General features: G+C 42.6%; 1 protein-coding gene across 5 annotated transcripts in view; it reads left to right on the forward strand.

Moving 5' to 3' along the window:
• THADA (THADA armadillo repeat containing) overlaps nt 1-23,223 on the forward strand; it is a 706,980-nt gene that overhangs the window by 69,057 nt on the left and 614,700 nt on the right. For all 5 annotated transcript variants that reach the window (XM_056568134.1, XM_056568135.1, XM_056568137.1 and 2 more), the window contains 4 exons: nt 7,543-7,765; nt 10,013-10,148; nt 12,199-12,335; nt 14,035-14,196. In XM_056568134.1, the coding sequence (XP_056424109.1) occupies nt 7,543-7,765; nt 10,013-10,148; nt 12,199-12,335; nt 14,035-14,196 (658 nt within the window). The remainder of the gene's footprint in view (nt 1-7,542; nt 7,766-10,012; nt 10,149-12,198; nt 12,336-14,034; nt 14,197-23,223) is intronic.

Here is a 23,223-nt window from a genome sequence, read left to right on the forward strand (position 1 = left end):
TTGGACCACATACAAGCCCTCCCCCCCACGCGTTCGGCTCCTTATCCCCTATCCTGTGGAAAGGGGATAAGTAAATTTTTGCTTCAGTACCCCTTTAAATTTGAGACAAATTTATCAAGGGGTTTTCAAGTTATCACAGAACGTACACATAAATCATACTAAACGCCCAATCCCATATAGTTTCTGAAAGTAGACAGCTGATACACTTAATACACACAGACAATCTGTAATTTCTAATTTAAAAAAATGTATATAAGTTTATGTGCAGCCACAAGTGTGGCCTAATGAGAAATTTAGATGCAAAATCCTCTAAAAATAATAATAAAAAATGTTTTAAATGGGTTATCCCAATATTTAAAGTTCATCAGTGGGGGTCCAACCCTGGGACCCCCGCTGAACATGAGAACGGAGGACAAATGTGCTCTGTCACGCTCCATTCATTGTCTATTTGTCTTGCCAAAAGTGCAGAGCTCAGCAACATTTGGAAGTCACACAGAGGATTAAAGGCGCGATGGCCGAGCATGGGCTCTGCTGTTCCATTCACTCGGAAGACAATTGACCTCTTTTCTTATAAATGGTTGGGGGTCCCAGTGGTTGGAACCCCACTGATCAACTAGTTATTCCCTATCTTGTGGGGTACTCCGCCCCTAGATAGGATACGGGATAAGATGTTTGATCGCGTGGGTTCCGCTGCTGGGGACCCCCACGATCTCTCCTGCAGCACCCACGTTCACCAGCCGCACGGAACGAAGAATGCTCCGTGGCTGATGACGGGCGATACAAGGGCTGGAGTATTGTGATGTCCCGCCCCCTCAATGCAAGCCTATGGGAGGGGGCATGGTGGATGCCATTGAGGGGGCGGAGCGTGAATTTACAAGGGGGGCAGGGCCATGACTTCACGATACTCCGGCCCCTGTATCAGCCACAGAGCGTTCTCCGCTCCGTGCAGCTGGTATACTTTGGTTCTGCAGGAGAAATCGTGGGGGTCCCCAGTGGCAGGACCACTGCGATCAGACATCTTATCCACTATCCAAAGGATGACTAGGGCTGGAGTATCCCTTTAATATTGGAATAAACTCTTTAAGATGCAAATATAAAAATTAACACATCTTTGAAAGCTTAACCCCTTAAGGACTCAGCCCATTTTGGCCTTAAGGACTCAGACAATTTAATTTTTACGTTTTCATTTTTTCCTCCTCGCCTTCTAAAAATCATAACTCTTTTATATTTTCATCCACAGACTAGTATGAGGGCTTGTTTTTTGCGCGACCAGTTGTCCTTTGTAATGACATCACTCATTATATCATAAAATGTATGGCGCAACCAAAAAACACTATTTTTGTGGGGAAATTAAAACGAAAAACGCAATTTTGCTAATTTTGGAAGGTTTTGTTTTCACGCCGTACAATTTCTGGTAAAAATGACGTGTGTTCTTTATTCTGAGGGTCAATACGATTAAAATGATACCCATTATTATATACTTTTATATTATTGTTGCGCTTAAAAAAAATCACAAACTTTTTAACCAAATTAGTACGTTTATAATCCCTTTATTTTGATGACCTATAACTTTTTTATTTTTCCGTATAAGCGGCGGTATGGGGGCTAATTTTTTGCGCCATGATCTGTACTTTTTTTTGATACCACATTTGTATATAAAAAACTTTTAATACATTTTTTATAATTTTTTTTTAAATAAAATGTATTAAAAAAGTAGGAATTTTGGACTTTTTTAATTTTTTTTCGTTCACGCCGTTCACCGTACGGGATCATTAACATTTTATTTTAATAGTTCGGACATTTACGCACGCGGGGATACCAAATATGTCTATAAAAAATGTTTTTTACGCTTTTTGGGGGTAAAATAGGAAAAAACGGACGTTTTACTTTTTTATTGGGGGAGGGGATTTTTCACTTTTTTTTTACTTTTACTTTTACATTTTTTTACATTTTTTTTTACACTTGAATAGTCCCCATAGGGGACTATTCATAGCAATACCATGATTGCTAATACTGATCTGTTCTATGTATAGGACATAGAACAGATCAGTATTATCCGTCATCTCCTGCTCTGGTCTGCTCGATCACAGACCAGAGCAGGAGACGCCGGGAGCCGCACGGAGGAAGGAGAGGGGACCTCCGTGCGGCGTTATGAATGATCGGATCCCCGCAGCAGCGCTGCGGGCGATCCGATCGTTCATTTTAATCGCGAACTCCCGCAGATGCCGGGATCTGTATTGATCCCGGCACCTGAGGGGTTAATGGCGGACGCCCGCGAGATCGCGGGCGTCGGCCATTGCCGGCGGGTCCCTGGCTGCGATCAGCAGCCGGGATCAGCCGCGCATGACACGGGCATCGCTCCGATGCCCGCGGTTATGCTTAGGACGTAAATGTACGTCCTGGTGCGTTAAGTACCACCTCACCAGGACGTACATTTACGTCCTGCGTCCTTAAGGGGTTAAAGGGTAGCTCCCACCATCCTATTTTTTTTTTCTGTCCCTGCCTATTACCCATCTATCCCTAACCCCCTCCCTGCTTTTAATTTTAATTTTTACTATATTAAAAATGCTTTTTGTCTGCCTGGCAGTGTGCTCACTACCAGGCAGACTTCCCCAGCAGGCACCACGTCACTGATGCCTGCTGGGGGGGACTTCCGCCCTTAGTTCATCTACACAGGGTGCCTCCAGCTGTTTCATCACTACAACTCCCAGCTTGCCCTGATATCTATTGGCTGTCAGGGCATGCTGGGAGTTGTAGTATTGAAACAGCTGGAGGCACCCTGTGTAAAATAAACTATTAGTTACATGCGGTGCTAGCCCGTCTCCTCCGTCTCCCTCCCACCCACCACCCCCCCCCCCCCCCCCGCGCCATACCCCATTCCCTCCATCACAACACCCCCCCATTACACTTACTGCAGAGTCCGGCAGCGGGCGTGCAGGGACAGCGGAGGCGGCGATGTGCGGGAGGAGTGGCCTCCCAGCCAGTGGTTGGGGAGCCAATGCGCTCGCTCCCTGCCTGTCTGATTGACAGTCAGGGAGCGAGCGCAGGCTGCAGCCGGTCACTAGGAGGGAGACCCCTAGTGGCCGGTTTTCAAATGTAAATTAAACAATTTTAATTAAAAAAAATAATAATAACAGTATATTATAGATATGTTGTAGTACATAAGTACTACAACATATCAAAAAATAAAGTTGGTGACAGTGCCCATTTAACTAAACTTTATGTATATCATGAAAGCAGACAATGTGCACTTGATAACACAGTCCACCCTTCTGCAACTTTGTGACAGACAGAATTATTATTACTATTATTACGATTATTATATATAATATAAATGCATTCATGATACATTTTTGTCTAAAACTTAGATTTAGACAAAGCTTTGTAAACAAGGGCCACTAAGACTATGTTGTTGCTACCAATGGGGGAGATTTATCAAAACCTCTCCAGAGGAAAAGTTGCTGAGTTGCCCATAGCAACCAATCAGATCGCTGCTTTCACTTTTCAGAGGCCTTTTCAAAAATGAAAGCAGCCATCTGATTGGTTGCTATGGGCAACTCAGCAACTTTACCTCTGGACAGGTTTTGATAAATGTCCCCCAATGTCTCTCTCGGGCTAGATTACAGGGTGACTAATTGTACTTAACACGTATGGTCCTGTACACGACCGATAAATATAAATCCTCTTAGGATAAATACAAAATAAATCACCAGCTGACCAACACCAGTGAAAGAGGTGCCTAAAACATAACTTTTATTCCTATTGCTATAAAAGTACCAAAGCAACAATTGTGTGTATAAAGTGCTTGTATTCTTTTTGAAATACAGTGGTCCCTCAAGTTACAATATTAATTGGTTCCGGGACGACCATTGTATGTTGAAACCATTGTATGTTGAGACCAGAACTCTATGGAAACCTGGTAATCGGTTCTGAAGCCCCAAAATGTCATCCAAAAATAGGAAAAAGTGAGGATTAAAGAAAAATAAGTAGATAACTAATATAGATAAAGCAAATCCCTACATATAAAAGTAATAAAGATCTGCTGGAGCTGTAATCACTGTCTATGTCAGTGTTTCCCAAGCAGGGAGCCTCCAGCTGTTGCAAAACTACAACTCCCAGCATGCCCGGACAGCCAAAGGCTGTCCGGGCATGCTGGGAGTTGTAGTTTTGCAACAGCTGGGGGCACCCTGCTTGGGAAACACTGGTCTATGTAAAGGACAGGAGCTTCTTCAGGATCCTGTACAGAACACACAGTGTCCTAAAAAAGTAACATGGAGTCGCCCTCACCTGGTGTCCAAAGGAGCAGCTAACCCTGGCACAGAGTAGTACAGAACATGTAATACCTCCCTGTACTGTAGGGGGCGCTACCAGACACCAGTCAGTGCATGCACTTCAGTAATACACGTGTTTTACCAGTGAGATGTCCATTCTGATTGGCCAGTTCTTCCAGAGATTGACACGTTTCACAGATCTGAACTGTCTGTAGTATTGTATGTAGAGTCTGGTTTCAACTTACAATGGTCCAGAAAAGACCATTGTATGTTGAAACTATTGTATGTTGAGGCCATTGTAAGTTGAGGGATCACTGTACCCAGAAAAAGAGCTGTTAAGATATACGGTAATTAAATCCACTAAGGAGTGCTATGTTGTTCACACAAAAGCACCTCCAGATTAAATATGAGCGTTGTAGTGTACTCAAAAATATTGACTCCCTTAGTCATCCATTTCTGGTGACTAGTTCACCCAACGCGTTTCTGTCGCCTCCTTCAGCGACGTCATCAGGGGAGTATTCAGAACACAGGGGGTTAATAAGAGATTCTTATATAGTACATTCATCAGACAGTCACTTAATGCTTATTGGTATATGCAACTGTCAGATGCGCCCTTAATCCAAGAAAAAATTATATCTTAAAATAAGAATAGACCGTATGGGTGTATCCATTTATCATGAAGTCCTCAGCCAGCGGGGGTCTGCCTTATGACCCTCCAGCTGGTGTTCGGTTTAGAGTCTTCAGATGAGATATAAACGGCAGCGCGCTCTCTCGCAGTGGCGAAGAGGCCGGCTGAGTTTTTTTTTCTTAAGATTACAGGGTGCTAAGATCATTTTAGCGGTTGGAACTATACCCTCCCCAAGCACCTGAACACACACACCCATCAGTCCTATACCTATCCTATCCTTTACCCTGGACAACCCCTTCATTGTATTAGATTAGGTTCAGGGCAGTGTTTCCCAACCAGTGTGCCACCAGCTGTTGCAGAAATACAACTCCCAGCATGCTCTGACATTCTGGGAGTTGTAGTTTTGGCAACAGCTGCAGACACTCTAGTTGGGAAACCCCACTTTACACGATCTGCAGTCACAAATCCTTGCCATAGAAGCCTTTTACAGTATTACCTTCTTCGCTCAGTACTAGGTTCAGTGACCTAAACTACTTGCATGTAATTTCCTCATGGTGCAGTGACCGGGGTCCGGTTCTTTCCCTTAATCATGGGTTAAAGGGGAACTCCGGTGAAGAAAAAAAAAATTTCAAATCAACTGGTGCAAGAAAGTTACTTTATATAGTTACTGTTACTATATAAAGTTACTGTTATAAAGTTACTATACTTCTATATAAAAATCTTAACGCTTCCAGTACTTATCAGCTGCTTAATACTACAGAGAAATTTGTGAAGTTTTTTCCAGCCTGGCCACAGTGCTCTTTGCTGACACCTCTGTCCGTGTCAGGAACTGTCCAGAGCAGGAGAGGTTTTCTATGGGGATATTATTCTAATCTGGATAGTTCCTGACACGGACAGAGGTGTCAGCAGAGAGCACTGTTGTCAGACAGAAATGAAATTCACAAATGTCTCTGTTTTATTCAGCAGCTAATAAGTACTGGAAGGATCAAGATTTTTTAATAGAAGTAATTTACAAATCTGTTTACCTTTCAGGCACCAGTTGATTTGAAAACATTTGTTTTCTACTTGTTTCCACTGGAGTTCCCCTTTAAAGTTTAGAATATGGAGTGTAAATGACAGCTCCTTTACTACGGGAAATGAAATACATGTACTTGTGTATGCATTAGTTTCCTTTATTTGCACGTGTTATGAACAGCCTTACGGAGAACCTTTAGTCTCTATGACAGTGTTTCCCAACCAGGGTTCCTCCAGCTGTTGCAAAACTACAACTCCCAGCATGCCTGGACAGCCAAAGGCTGTCCGGGCATGCTGGGAGTTGTAGTTTTGGAACAGCTGGAGGAACCCTGGTTGGGAAACACTGCTTTAGCAACAGGCAAGTGTCCGGCTACGAAGTTGCCAGTAGATTTAAACATGCGTCGTGCTGCTGGATTAACGCTGCGTTCACACGGCCCTCTAGACCCGTCCTGTTCTTCTCCCGTCAAAAATAAAAACTGACTTTAAGGGTGCATTCCCACGTGGCGTATTTTGCTGCGTATTTGGTGCTGCGTATTTTCCTACCCATTGACTTCAACAGGGAAAATAAAATACGCAGCAGCAAATACGCAGCAAATACGCTGTATGGGAATGTACCCTAAAAATAATTTAAAAAAAACGGACAATAACGGATGCTAACAGATGTTATCAGTTTGGATCCATTATTGTTCAGTTAAGAAACCAAAAAAAAAAAATGTTTTTTTGTCTCTGAGCATGCTCAGAAGTAAAAACGGATCAAAAAACGGATTGAAAAAACGGATGCAAACGGATGACATTAAAGGCTCATCCGTTTTCCATAGACTTCAATGTTAAATGTTCTGTATCTGTTTTTTCTTCAGTTTTTTTGACGGAAGAAATAATGCTGCATGTGCCGTTTTTTCTGCCGTCAAAAAAACGGAAATGAGTGCAGATGGGTACAAAACAGATGTAAATGAATTGGGATTTAAAAAAAAAAAAGTTTTTAATCCATTTACAGCCTGCAAGAACGGAACCAAAACGGGGATAAAAAAAAAAAACAGGGACAGACAGCCGTGTGAATGCACCCTAACATCGTTTACTTTCTCTTTAAAGAAGTACTCCGGTGGAAAACTTTTTTTTTTTTTTTAAATCAACTGGTGCCAAAAAATTAGAAGTAATTTACAATTCTGTTTATTAAAAAATCTTAATCCTTCCAGTACTTACTAGCTGCTGAATACTAGAGAGGAAATAATTTTCTTTTTGGATATCTTTTCTGTCTTTCCACAGTGCTCTCTGCTGACAGCTCTGTCCATTTTAGGAACTGTCCAGAGCAGCATATGTTTGCTATGGGAATTTTCTCCTGCTCTGGGCAGTTCCTGACACGTACAGAGGTGTCAACAGAGAGCACTGTGGTTGTGACAGAAAAGAAATCCAAAAATATAAGAATTTCCTCTGTAGTATTCAGCAGCTAATAAGTACTGGAAGGATTAAGATTTTTAATAGAAGTAATTTACAAATCTTTTTAACTTTCTGGCACCAGATGATTTAAAAAAATTAAATAAAGAAAGTTTTCCACCGGAGTACCCCTTTAAGCTACTTAACTAATTAAGTGGATGAAAAAACGCTCATTAAAGTATTTCCTTTAACTTTTAGGAGCCTAAGAAACTTCTGGGCCTTCTTCAAGCAGCGATGAACCTGAGCACCAGCACCAAGCATTTCGATTGTGTCACCGCTTCCTATTTGCTGAACTTCTTGATCCACCAGGAGGGTCTGGAGGCCGCTCTGGGTCAGTTGGCACAAGATGGGCACCGAGCCGCTAATGCCAAGTCATTCATCATTGACAGCAGCAGTGTTGTGGAGAGAAACACCTTTCACGGTTAGTAATCGCTGCCGCCTTATATTACTGTATATTATTGTTACGTTGCGGTAACAATTGCAATTAGGAGGAAGAGTAAGTTGGATACAGATTCTTACAACTTGAATCTCTTTTAATGATTTAACCCTAAATTCTTTGGAAGTAGATTTTGCTTTTAGTTTCCACCTCTTTATAGACTCATAAAATAGAAGGAAATAAACCTCTAAGAACCTGTTGAACCTTTCCCTTTAAAGGGGTACTCCAACTCATATCAACTGGCTCCAGAAAGTTAAACAGATTTGTAAATGACTTCTATTAAAAAATCTTAATCCTTCCAGTGATTATCAGCTGCTGAAGTTGAGTTGTTGTTTTCTGACTGACAACAGTGCTCTCTGCTGACACCTCTGTCTGTCTAAGGAACTGTTCATAGTAGGAGCAAATCCCCATAGAAAACCTATCCTGGTCTGGACAATTCCTGAGAAAGACAGAGGTTTCAGCAGAGAGCACTGTTGTCAGACAGAAAACAACAACTCAACTTCAGCAGCTGATAAGTACTGGAAGGATTAAGATTTTTTTTTATAGAAGCCATATACAAATCTGTTTAACTTTCTGGAGCCAGTTGATATGGAAAAAAAAACAGATTTGTAAATTAATTCTATTAAAAAATCTTAATCTTTCCAGTACTTATCAGCTGCTGAAGTTGAGTTGTTGTTTTCTGTCTGACAACAGTGCTCTCTGCTGACATCTCTGCTTGTCTCGGGAACTGCACAGAGTAGAAGAGGTTTGCTATGGGCATTTGCTTCTACTCTGGGCGGTTCCCGAGACAGGTGTCATCAGAGAGCACTTAGACAGAAAAGAACAACTCAACATCAGCAGCTCATAAGCACTGAAAGGAGTAATATTTTTTTTTATAGAAGTAATTTACTAATCTGTTTAACTTTCTGGAGCCAGTTGATATAGGTGTGTGTGTGTGTGTACATATACATATATATATATATATATATATATATATATATATATATATATATATATAATACACACACACACACACACACAGTGGTCCCTCAAGTTACAATATTAATTGGTTCCAGGACGACCATTGTATGTTGAAACCATTGTATGTTGAGACCAGAACTCTATGGGAACCTGGTAATTGGTTCTAAAGGCACCAAAATGTCATCCAAAAATAGGAAAAAGTGAGGATTAAAGAAAAATAAGTAGATAACTAATATAGATAAAGCAAATCCTTACATATAAAAGTAATAAAGATCTGCTGGGAGCTGTAATCACTGTCTATGTCAGTGTTTCCCAAGCAGGGAGCCTCCAGCTATTGCAAAACTACAACTCCCAGCATGTCCGGACAGCCAACGGCTGTCCGGGCATGCTGGGAGTTGTAGTTTTGCAACAGCTGAGGCCACCCTGCTTGGGAAACACTGGTCTATGTAGAGGACAGGAGCTTCTTCAGGGTCCTGTACAGTACACACAGTGTCCTAAAAAGTAATGGAGTCGCCCTCACCTGGTGCCCAAAGGAGCAGCTAACCCTGGTACAGGTAAAGAGTACAGAACATGTAATACCTCCCTGTACTGTAGGGGGCGCTACCAGACACCAGTCAGTGCATACGCTTCAGTATTACAGGGGTTTTACCAGTGAATGCCCATTCTGATTGGCCGATTCTTCCAGCCATTGACAGGTATCACAGATCTGGACTGTCTGTAACATTGTATGTTGAGTCTGGTTTCAACTTACGATGGTCCAGAAAAGACCATTGTATGTTGAAACCATTGTATGTTGAGACCATTGTAAGTTGAGGGATCACTGTGTGTGTATATATATATATATATAGATATATATATATATGTATATAAAAAAAATTCCTGGCTAACCCCTTTTAATCTACAAAAGTTTGGGAGCCACAGGTTGGAGAGCACTGGTATAGGATATAATTGTTGTTTCTGTGATAGACCTTTACATAGCAAAGATCTGTTGCCAAATAATGAGTATTTCTGTACAGGAAACCATAATTTGAATGCAAATATCTTATACATTTTCTTCTAATGCTACTAAATGTCTTCACTGCCGACAGTTTCTTAGTCTTTTCGGTTCTACATTCCATATAAGAGAAGGAAAATATAGTAACATGTAGTAAAGAAACATGTTTATATAACTGGTTGTTCTGAGAGATAATAAATTATACATGATAAATATATATAATCCAACACACATTATTTCTGTAGATTTATTAATCATGTTCTTATGTTCCTCTTCAGTTGTTACACTACTTATGGATATCCTTGAGTATGAAATTATCCGGGCAGAGAATTCATTGCTAGAAGCGGCCTCCTCCTTCCCATTGTATGGCCGGGTGCACTGTATCATTGGAGCCCTGCAGCAGCTCTCTACGTGGTAAGTTATTGGGGCCTACTTAGATTGTTTCAAGTGATTTCTTCCCTGTGAATAATGTACAGTGGTCCCTCAAGTTACAATATTCATTGGTTCCAGGACGACCATTGTATGTTGAATCCATTGTATGTTGAGACCATAACTCTATGGAAACATGGTAATTGGTTCTGAAGCCACCAAAATGTCATCCAAAAATAGGAAAAAGTGAGGATTAAAGAAAAATAAGTAGATAACTAATATAGATAAAGCAAATCCTTACATATAAAAGTAATAAAGATCTGCTGGGAGCTGTAATCACTGTCTATGTAGAGGACAGGAGCTTCTTCAGGGTCCTGTACAGTACACAGTCTCCTAAAAGAGTAACATTGAGCCGCCCTCACCTGGAGGAGCTAACCCTTGCACAGGTAAAGAGTAGAACAGAACATGTGATACCTCTCTGTACTGTAGGGGGCGCTACCAGACAGCCAGTCAGTGCATGCACTTCAGTAATACAGGGGTTATGCCAGTGAAATGTCCATTCTGATTGGTCGGTTCTTCCGGCCATTGACACATTTCACAGATCTGGACTGTCTGTAGTATTTTATGTTGAGTCTGATTTCAAGTTACCCATGGTCCAGAAAAGACCATTGTATGTTGAAACTATTGTAAGTTGAGGCCATTGTAAGTTGAGGGATCACTGTAGTAGGGTCAATATTTTACACCAATCCATTTCATAATATATCTTTATAGTGTTTGGAGCTTTATTTTCCTTATACAATGCAATTTCCTGCATATACTCATAGTTATAAGATAACTTGCTGGCCCCAATAGTAGTGACTTTAGGAACTTATTGTATATTGGTAATACACGGGGGGGTAATGTACCAATAATGTCGGATTTGCAGTTGTTGTTGTTGTTGTTTCAGACACACTTGTTCTTGTTTCGCACAACATGGTAAATTTGTCGAGTCAGATCTTGTGCCAGATTTTGGACTCGTCTCCTTTTGCACCTAAAGTTTGTCCATACGTTCACTACAAACTTGACTATGTCTTTCTTATTTTTTTATTGAAAAAATTAATGTATTGTTTGCCAAAAAATACCTTACCTTTTTTGTCCACCCATTTAACGTGTCAGAAACTAAAACTCATAGCTGAGTGCCTACTTTTTGAGGTGTGGACAAAAAAAAGAGGGGGGGGGGGGCGGTGCAATTTACCTCTGATCACCGGACAAATATTTGATGGAAACCCCATTTTTATACCACCAACGCACTTTCTGACTGCTAGGTAATTTATTTTTGTCCACATTCACATTTACAAAAAGTAGGGCGCTCCAAAGTTCTAGTTTTGAAGCCATAGATTTAGTGTGTGGACAAAAACTGTAAGATATTTTGACATATAATACATTAAAAGACAATTGGTGTATGATTGTATGTGGACAGAGTTTTGGGCAGAGTGTGCATTATGCATCTTGCGTGTCTGAAACATCACCAACAGTGAATTGGACAGTATCGGTAAATTCCACCCCTCCCCCCCAAATATGTATCAATGGGAAACAATAGGATTTTTTGAGGCACAATAACAATAAATGACACATTTATTGTTATTGTGCCTCAAAATATCCTATGCACATTATTTTTGGCGGACAATATGATAGACACTATCATATTGTCTGCCAAAAATAATGTGCAGTTACCACTAGAGATGAGCGAACTTACAGTAAATTCGATTCGTCACGAACTTCTCGGCTCGGCAGTTGATGACTTTTCCTGCATAAATTAGTTCAGCCTTCAGGTGCTCCCGTGGGCTGGAAAAGGTGGATACAGTCCTAGGAGACTCTTTCCTAGGACTGTATCCACCTTTTCCAGCCCACCGGAGCACCTGAAGGCTGAACTAATTTACGCAGAATAAGTCATCAACTGCCGAGCCGAGAAGTTTGTGACGAATTGAATTTACTGTAAGTTCGCTCATCTCTACTTAGAATATCCAATCACTTTCTTAACTAGTAATTATTACAGATATTTTAATTGTATATCCGACCATACTGCGTTACTGATGTAAATCCTTACTGTTCACAGGGATGTCTCAGATGTGGTGCACTGGAGACAGCTGGTATCACGGCTGATCTCTGTGTCGTACCGGCTTTCTACTATTGTTTCTCCGGTTGTCCATAGTTCATCACCAGAAGGTCTCATGCCAATGGACACAGAGTCAGGTATTTGTCTTTCAATACTCATAGGGTCTATTCACATGGCAGAATTTCCACTTGCGGAATTCCACCTCAAATTAAATCCCATAGACTTCTATGGGATTCCGCACTCCCATTCACACTTCTGAATTTCCGCTTGCGGAATTCCGCAAGCGGAAATTCAGAAGTGTGAATGGGAGCGCAGAATCCCATAGAAGTCTATGGGCTTTAATTTAAGGCGGAATTCCACAAGCGGAAATTCAGAAGTGTGAATGGGAGTGCAGAATCCCATAGAAGTCTATGGGCTTTAATTTGAGGCGGAATTCCACAATCGGAAATTCAGAAGTGTGAATGGGAGTGCAGAATCCGATAGAAGTCTATGGGCTTTAATTTGAGGCGGAATTCCGCAAGCGGAAATTCTGCCATGTGGATAGCCCCTTACCTCTTACTTTGACACTTTATTTCCTCACCAAGCCTTATAAAATGTTTGGAATATTTCAGGATTTGCAGAATATTCCAATGTTACATGAATAAAAGGACTTATGAGAAAAATGATTTGCATGTTTAATACCTGATTATTTGAAACAATGATAGATTGTTATGAAATCCTTTAAAGGGGTTCCCCATAATGATAACTGATCATCTATCCACAGGATAGATAATACGTATCTGATCGGGGTTCGACCACTGGGGCCGCCATTAATCATAAGAACAAGAGTCTTCTTGTCCCCCAAGTCCCATAAAGTAAAAGGAGTGGCAGTGTGCATGCTTGACTGCTGCTGTATGTACTTGGGGGACAAAGGACCCCTGTTCTCGTGATCAATGGGGGTCCCAGTCAGATCACTTATCCTGTGGATATGGGAGTTATAATCTTGGGGTTATTCCCCATGGAAGACACTTGTTCCCTTGCCTTAGGATATTAGACGAGTTTCTAAACAGTGAAGTCTGACACAAAAACAGTGGTCCCATGGCCCCCCTGGTTGAGTAGAGGGGCGGGTGGACATGTACCCCTGTACTCTATCTTTGTGCCGTCCATAGAGTTAAAGGAAAAGTATCACGAACAAAAACTTATCCCCTTTCCGAAGGATCAGAGTTCTGGGGCCCCCCACGATCTGCTGTTTGGGGCTCCAAACAGCTGATCACAGGGGGCCCCAGCGCTCGGACCCTCCGCGATCTAAAACTTCTCTTCTATGCTTCGGATAGGGGGTAGTTTTTTTTTTTTGTTCATGATACTTATCCTTTAAATAGAGCAGCAGTGCACGTGACCAATTTCTGCTCCATTCAACCAAGGGTACATGGGAACCCTTTTCTCGTGATCGGTGGGGGTCCTAGTGATCAGACACTGTTTCCTAGACAAACTTCATTAAGTCCAAATTTTATTTGCGTTTCCCGGGGGGGGGGGGGGGGGGGGTAATGTCATTCTTTCAATCATACTTAATGCACTTAAGCCTGTGTCTTATGTTTTGTTTTATATTCCCCTTTGTGTGTGTCTATATATATATATAATATACATTTATTTATATATTTTGTATTACATTATTATTTTTGCAGCTGCCCTGAAATGCGTCTCTGGTTATAAACCTCCTTTGATGTAACTACTGTCCCTTTTTAGCCGTGGCTCTGAGTCCTGTTACCTTAAACAGTCGGGGCACAGAGGTGAACTCCCGGAGACAAAGCCGTTCTCGGTTCACTGTCCCTTTCTGACTATACCCATTGTCTCTCGCAGAAGCTGCGTCTCAGTTGCACATGATAATGAGTGAGATCAAACCACGGGACACAAATGATTACTTTGCCCAGCCAAGAATATTACAGAAAGAATATGACCTACATTCCCAGGCCCTTCCAGAAGACAGTGTACCGTCCCAGAGCTTGTGTGCGGCCATGAAAGGTAATGACATGTAATTAAAGCAATTATAAACCTTATTAGTCATCTAAGTCAATGAGCTGCCGAAAAACCCATCTGACAAAGTCCATTGATTTGCTCCAATATTCATTATTCCTTATAGTTTGTTTGTTGCCGGCCCGTATTCTGGAAGAACACAAGTGGTGCAGGATCCAGGACACTGGTCCGTCGGTCACATGTGACAGCTTCTCTGCCCGCGCTGGCAGCAAACAAACTTCAGTTATCCCTCATTTTTGCCCTTGTCAATTTACATTTTCCTTCTGGTCTCACTTGGCTTTGATCAGCGCCGTCAGCCTTAAGGAGAACAGACAAGTTAAGGAATTCCATTTTTTGCCACTGGAGATTTAGCAGCATGGGATTGCTTTTACATATTGTGCCCGGCCACTGTGTGAGGCTGAATGAGACTATAGGCAGCGCCGTTCAGGAGGATGAGCCGAATTATGGGAATGGACGCCATACACCTGCACATAGCCGAATTGTGCCCCAGACTATACTATAAGGCTGCTGTATATACATATGTGATGAGAAGTGTACTGCGTGCAAGAGAGAAGTATATACTAAGAGATGGCAGGCATATACTGAGAGACAGGCAGGCATATACTGGGAGAGACATATACTGAGAGACAGGCAGGCATATACTGAGAGAGACAAATACTGGGAGAGACATATACTGAGAGACAGGCAGGCATATACTGGGAGAGACATATACTGGGAGAGACAAGCAGGCGTATTAATGAGAGACAGGCAGGCATATACTGAGAGACAGGCAGGCATATACTGAGATAGACATACACTGATAGACAGGCAGGTATATACTGATTGACAGGCAGACATATGCTGAGAGACAGGCAGGCATGTGCTGAGAGACAGGCAGGCATATGCTGAGAGACAGGCAGGCATATGCTGAGAGACAGGCAGGCATATGCTGAGAGACAGGCAGGCATATGCTGAGAGACAGGCAGACATGTGCTGAGAGACAGGCAGACATGTGCTGAGAGACAGGCAGACATGTGCTGAGAGACAGGCAGACATGTGCTGAGAGACAGGCAGACATGTGCTGAGAGACAGGCAGACATATGCTGAGAGACAGGCAGACATGTGCTGAGAGACAGGCAAACGCATATACTGAGAGACAGGCAGACGCATATACTGAGAGACAGGCAGACGCATATACTGAGAGACAGGCAGACGCATATACAGAGAGACAGGCAGACGCATATACTGAGAGACAGGCAGACGCATATAATGAGAGACAGGCAGGCGCATATACTGAGAGACAGGCAGGCGCATATACTGAGAGACAGGCAGACGCAAATACTAAGAGACAGACAGACGCATATACTGAGAGACAGACAGACGCATATACTAAGAGACAGGCAGACATATGCTGAGAGACAGGCAGACATATGCTGAGAGACAGGCAGACATGTGCTGAGAGACAGGCAGACATGTGCTGAGAGACAGGCAGACATGTGCTGAGAGACAGGCAGACGTGCTGAGAGACAGGCAGACGTGCTGAGAGACAGGCAGACGTGCTGAGAGACAGGCAGACGTGCTGAGAGACATGCAGACGTGCTGAGAGACAGGCAGACGTGCTGAGAGACAGGCAGACGTGCTGAGAGACAGGCAGACGTGCTGAGAGACAGGCAGACGTGCTGAGAGACAGGCAGACGTGCTGAGAGACAGGCAGACGTGCTGAGAGACAGGCAGACGTGCTGAGAGACAGGCAGACGCATATACTGAGAGACAGGCAGGCGCATATACTGAGAGACAGGCAGGCGCATATACTGAGAGACAGGCAGGCGCATATACTGAGAGACAGGCAGGCGCATATACTGAGAGACAGGCAGGCATATATACTGAGAGACATGCAGGTGCATATACTGAGAGACAGGCAGACGCAAATACTGAGAGACAGGCTGGCGCATATACTGAGAGACAGGCAGACGCAAATACTGAGAGACAGGCAGACGCAAATACTGAGAGACAGGCAGACGCAAATACTGAGAGACAGGCAGGCGCATATACTGAGAGACAGGCAGGCGCATATACTGAGAGACAGAAAGGCGTATTACTGAGAGACAGTTAGACTAAGGCTACATTCAGATGGCGGAAATGGTGCATTAATTTGGCTAGGATTCCGCATCTTTTGAAACATATGCAGAATTTCTGAATATATAAATACACCATGCACTAAAAAAGTCCTTTTTATTTATTGCTAATGTTAAATTTCGAGAAAAATCTGTGCAACTTCTGTGTGAATTTCACACTTAATTTGCAGAGAAAAAAATCCAATTGACTTCAGTGGGCCTCCACAGCTGAATTCCGCAAAAATATAAGACATGACGTATATTTTTGCAGAACGTGTAATGCAAAATCTTAGCTGCGGAATGTCCGCAGCAAAAATTCTGCAATGTGAATGGGGCTGCTGAATCCCATTAAAGTTAATAGACTATAAACGCATGCAGAATTTTCATGCTGATTTAAATGCAGAAATCCATGCAGAAATTCTGCAGTGTGAACATAGCCTTACACTGAAAGACTGTGAGAGACAGGCAGACGTACTAAAAGAGAGATGGACGGACACACATTTACTGGAGAGAAATGAAAAGGTAATGAGAGAGATACAGTCATGGCCGTAAATGTTGGTACCCCTGACATTTTTTAAGAAAAGGAAGTATTTCTTGCATAAAAGGATTGCAGTAACACATGTTTTGCTATACACATGTTTATTCCCTTTGTGTGTATTGGAACTAAACCAAAAAAGGGAGGTAAAAAAGCAAATTGGACATAATGTCACCAAACTCCAAAAATGGGCTGGACAAAATTATTGGCACCCTTAACTTAATATCTGATTGCGCACCCTTTGGAAAAAAAAACTGAAATCATTTGCTTCCTATAACCATCAATACCGTATATACTCGAGTATAAGCCGACCCAAATATAATCCGAGGCCCCTAATTTCACCCAAATACCCAGGAAAAGTTATTGACTCGACTATAAGCCTAGGGTGGGAAATACATCATCCCCCCATGTCATCATTCAGACCCCTGTCATCATTCAGACCCCTGTCATTAACTCCCCCCGTCATTAACTCCCCCCGTCATTAACTCCCCCCGTCATTAACTCCCCCCGTCATTAACTCCCCCCGTCATTAACTCCCCCCGTCATTAACTCCCCCCGTCATTAACTCCCCCCGTCATTAACTCCCCCCGTCATTAACTCCCCCCGTCATTAACTCCCCCCGTCATCATCACCCCCTCTTCATCATCACCCCGTCATCATCACCGCCTGTCAATCCCCTCAGTGGTCTTCAACCTGCGGACCTCCAGATGTTGCAAAACTACAACTCCCAGCATGCCCGGCCGCCAAAAGATCTTTGGGGACACAGGGATGTCCCGAATGTGACGGGGGAAGTTAATCTTGGCCGGGACGCCCGGGGTATGGATAGTCCTGGCCGACTGCAGCACCCAGCGTATACAGCAATTCCCGGCATATAAGATGACCCCCGACTTTTGAGAACATTTTACGGGGTTAAAAAGTTGTCTTATGAGCTGGAAAATTTTGTTTTTGTTTATAGAGACGAGGAACGTGCTTAATTTACCCCAGTGTAAGAAAAAGTGAAAACGTCTTGACAAAAAAAAATGCACTAGGATGCAGTCAGTCCCGTTTCACTGAAGCTAAGGGGCGGCCATCACGCCCCCTACCATAGACATGAATGAAGGGGACGTGGCTTGACGTGATAGTGACTTGTTGTGATAGTGCTGGGGTCCACAGTGCTTACAACAAAAATCTCCTTGTAAAGAGAGCTCTCTCCATCCAATACATTATTGGGAAAATAACTACAGACCTACGTTACATGTGACAGTCGTGTCCACGAAGACCATCAACCTGTCCCAGACTGCTGAATTGCAAATCTTCCTAGTAGCAGTATGTACCCCATATGTTCTGGATGTAGGAAGGGGTATGGTGTTTGGTTTATTTTATTTAATTTATTTATTTATTTCCTCCCTCTGCTTTGTAATTTAAAAACCTATTAAGAATTTAATTAAAAAGCATGTACCCCATACCATAGTGCAAGTGTTTCCAAACCAATGTGCCTCCAGCTGTTTCTAAACTACAATTTCCAGCATGCACAGACAGCCAAAGGCTGTAGTTTTGCTAATTAAAACAATCCCTCTTTTATTCACATCTATATGTGAAGCGAGAGCGACTGCTATGCGCTCATGGCGGACATCAGCGCTGATGCCCATCAGCCATACTTATCACAGCATCTAAAGCATTATCACAGCTTTGTCAGACTCATCGGACCTCCCATAGAATGATTGCGGGGGTCTGATGAGTCAAGTTGGCAGTTGGAAGCCCCCTAACCTGCCCCCTCTGCTGCCCTCCGGTTGTGTGGTCCTGCCTCCTGGCAGGATGTACAGGTGAATCGCTGATATCGCTGATCATTGCAATGCCAATGCATAGCACTGATCAGTAGTAGCAAAATGTGTAAAACAAAAAATGTAATAAGTGAATAAACCCTTCCCCCGATTGGACATAAAAAAATAAATAAATATAATTTAATGAAAACAAACGAAACATATTAAGTATCAACTTAATACTGTCCGGGCATGCTGGGAGTTGTAGTTTTGCAACAGCTGGTTGGGAAGCACTGTATTTGTGTTTGCAAGACAAGAAGTGTTATCACAGGGACACGTCATTTTAGGACAGTATTTCCCAACCAGGATGCCTCCAGCTGTTGCAAAACTACAACTCCCAGCATGCTCGGACAGCCTAAGGTGATACTTAATGTTTCGTTGTTTTCATTAAAAATTTTTATCTATTTATTTATGTTTTATTTCCAATAAGGGGAAGGGCTTATTCACTTATTTAATTCTTTGTTTTACACATTTTGCTATTACTGAATAAGCCCTTCCCCCGATTGGAGATAAAAAATTTTATGAAAATAACGAAACATATTAAAGGGCTATTCCAGGCAAAAACTTTTTTTTATATATCAACTGGCTCCAGAAATTTAAACAGATTTGTAAATTACTTCTTTTAAAAAATCTTAATCCTTTCAGTACTTATGAGCTTCTGAAGTTAAGGTTGTTCTTTTCTGTCTAAGTGCTCTCTGATGACACCTGTCTCGGGAAACGCCCAGTTTAGAAGCAAATCCCCATAGCAAACCTCTTCTAAACTGGGCGTTTCCCGAGACAGGTGTCATCAGAGAGGATTTAGACAGAAAAGAACAACCTTAAAGGGGTACTCCGGTGAAAACCTTTTTTCTTTTAAATCAACTGGTGCCAGAAAGTTAAACATATTTGTAAATGACTTCTATTAAAAAAATCTTAATCCTTCCAGTACTTATTAGCTGGTGAATGCTACAGAGAAAATTCCTTTATTTTTGGAACACTGATGACATCACGAGCACAGTGCTTTCTGCTGACATCTCTGTCAATTTTAGCAACCGTGCAAAGCAGATGTATGCTAAGGGCAGCATGGTGGCTCAGTGGTTAGCACTGCTGCCTTGCAGTGCTGGGGCCTTGGGTTCAAATCCCACTAAGGACAACAATAAATAAAGCATTTTATTATAATAATGTCAGCAGAGAGAACTGTGGTCGTGATGTCATCAGAGAGCATTCCAAAAAGAAAAGAATTTCCTCTGTAGTATTCAGCAGCTAATAAGTACAGGAAGGATTAAGATTTTTTAATAGAAGTAATTTACAAATCTGTTTAACTTTCTGGCACCAGTTGATTTAAAAGAAAAAAGGTTTTCACCGGAGTACCCCTTTAACTTCAGAACCTCATAAGTACTGAAAGGATTAAGATTTTTTTAATAGAAGTAATTTACAAATCTGTTTAACTTTCTGGAGCCAGTTGATATGTATAAAAAAGTTTTTGCCTGGAATACCCCTTTAAGTATCGCCTTAGGCTGTGGAGTTGAAGTTTTGCAGCAGCTGGAGGCATCCTGGTTGGGAAATACTGTCCTAAAATGACGTGTCCCTGTGATAACACTTCTTGTCTTGCAAACACGAATACAGTGCTTCCCAACCAGTGTGCCTCCAGCTGTTGCAAAACTAAAACTCCCAGCATGCCCGGACAGCCGTAGGCTGTCCGGGCATGCTGGGAGTTGTAGTTTTGCAACAGCTGGAGGCACACTGGTTGGGAAACACTGCACTAATTCTTACATTCACATACAGGTATTGTAAAACCCAGGTTCACCACATGAATGCAACCTTGCACTTTCCATACATTCTTTTTCAAATGATGCATCGGGAGCTGATAAGTTTATTTTTAATCATGCTTTGAAGGGCCACTTGGTGGCGCTGTGGTGCTGCGCTGCGCACACAGGTAAAGCTCCTTACCGCCAGATACTGTGCTCAAGGTCAGGGGGCAGCTGTGTAGATTATGCTTTAATTTCTGCATAATGGGAAAAGAAGCTCGATGTTCAATGTAAAATGGGATCTTTAGTTTAATAATGAATAATTGCCTGTAAGTGAAGCGAGCGCTTGTCTCGTTCTTTTGTGAACTGTGTCCTTGCCTCTGTTCCATCTTTTTTTTTTTTTTTTGAGTTGTCAAAAGTTCATGAGTACACTCTGTACAGCGCAAATACACGGCTGTGCTTTTTGGGTACCAGTAAAACACAACAATACAAATTGTTACTAGATTCATTGCCTGATGTCGCTGTTTTTTATACGGATGTTTAATAGCTGCATAGGCTAACCTGGGGAGTTCACCTTTTTTTTTTGTAAAACTGCAAATACTAAAATTATTACAAAGAATTTTGCCAAATAGCAAATTCACTACGATTACAAAATTTACAAATAAGCTACTTTACAGCTGACAAAGTTGGTTCACCGCCCTTCGCATGTATATTTTATGTATGTTCTTCCTTTATTTTATTTTATTTTGCGTTTTGTACTATACAATATGTCCCTTTAGGACAACCCCCATCTGTAATGTCTATAAGGCTATGTTGACCTCAATAGAGGGCGACACCCCTTTGTAGGTCAGAGAAGAGATTTGCAACAAAAGAACGGCTTTTGATATGGCAAATGAGTAAAAAAATAATAATGTACACCGTATTTTCCGTCGTAGAAGACGAACCCCAACTTTTACAGTTAAAATATAGAGTTTGGGATATACTCGCCATATAAGACTACCCCTCTACTGCGATATGGTTCCTTACCATTGTTCCTCCACATTTGGTTGTCAGCATAGTTCCCCCACATTAGGTTGGCAGTATAGTTCCCCCCCCCCCCACATTAGGTTGGCAGTATAGTTCCCCCACATTAGGTTGGCAGTATAGTTCCCCCCCCCCCCCCACATTAGGTTGGCAGTATAGTTCCCCCACATTAGGTTGGCAGTATAGTTCCCCCACATTAGGTTGGCAGTATAGTTCCCCCACATTAGGTTGGCAGTATAGTTCCCCCACATTAGGTTGGCAGTATAGTTCCCCCCCACATTAGGTTGGCAGTATAGTTTCCCCACATTAGGTTGGCAGTATAGTTTCCCCACATTAGGTTGGCAGTATAATTTCCCCACATTAGGTTGGCAGTATAGTTTCCCCACATTAGGCTGGCAGTATAGTTTCCCCACATTAGGCTGGCAGTATAGTTTACCCACATTAGGTTGGCAGTATAGTTCCCCCCCACATTAGGTTGGCAGTATAGTTTCCCCACATTAGGCTGGCAGTATAGTTTCCCCACGTTAGGTTGGCAGTATAGTTTCCCCACGTTAGGTTGGCAGTATAGTTTCCCCACGTTAGGTTGGCAGTATAGTTTCCCCACATTAGGTTGGCAGTATAGTTTCCCCACATTAGGTTGGCAGTATAGTTTCCCCACATTAGGCTGGCAGTATAGTTTCACCACATTAGGTTGGCAGTATAGTTCCCCCCCACATTAGGCTGGCAGTATAGTTTCCCCACATTAGGTTGGCAGTATAGTTCCCCCCCACATTAGGCTGGCAGTATTGTTCCCCCCACATTAGGTAGGCAATGGACCCCACAGACATACAGCCTTCAGCCATATACAGTGTTTGGCTGGAGGCTGTATGTCTGTCTACGTCCCCACTTCAGTGCTCCGACCACCGCTCCTCTGGTCCGGGGTCACGATCTACTACAATGGCCTATAGGCCAGAGCAGTAGGTCCCGGGACCGGAGGAGTGGTGGTTGGAGCACCGAAGATGACATGCTGGTAACTTGCCATTCCCGCGCGTCCTCGCTGCTCCACTCCGCTCTGCTGTTGCTATGGGCCCACGCACGTGACGTCAGCACTACCTTCCGGCGGCCCCTGCGTTTTTAAAGTTAACACGGGGCCGCCAAAAAGATATTTCGGGACACAGGGATGTCCCGAATGTGACGTGGGAATTTAATCTTGGCTGGGACGCCCGGGGTATGGATAGTCCTGTCCAACGGCAGCACCCGGGTATGCAGCAATTCCCGGCGTATAAGATGACCCCCAACTTTTGAGAACATTTTACGGGGTTAAAAAGTTGTCTTATGAGCCGAAAAAATTTGTTTTTGTTTATATAGACGAGGAACGTGCTTAATTTACCCCAGCGTAAGAAAAAGTGAAAATGTCTTGACAAAAAAAAAATCCACTAGGATGCAGTCAGTCCCGTTTCACCGAAGCTAAGGGGCGGCCATCACGCCCCCTACCATAGACATGAATGAAGGGGACATGGCTTGACGTCACATCCCCCGCCACGGGAACCAAGTGTTCTAAACATACTGGTTAGAATGCCGGGTGCTGCACGGAGATCGTGGGGGACCTCCTCGATCGGGCACCTCATCCCCTATACTTTGGAAAGGGGATAAGATGTCTAGGGGTGGAGTACCCCTTTAAATTGGCAAAATCTGCAATAAATCAGTAGTGGATCCAACACAACAATTCACGTCCTGTTGATTTAAAAACCTGCAAACTTACGTTATGTGGATCCAAGATCTGTACCACAGGTCACTGTCTGTGTTTATTTGATGCTGATTTTTTTTTTTTTGCATGGTTGAAATTTGGTAAATGTCAT

The sequence above is a fragment of the Hyla sarda genome, chromosome 3 (genome assembly GCF_029499605.1).
Source record: "Hyla sarda isolate aHylSar1 chromosome 3, aHylSar1.hap1, whole genome shotgun sequence".
NCBI classification, from domain to species: Eukaryota; Metazoa; Chordata; class Amphibia; order Anura; family Hylidae; genus Hyla; species Hyla sarda.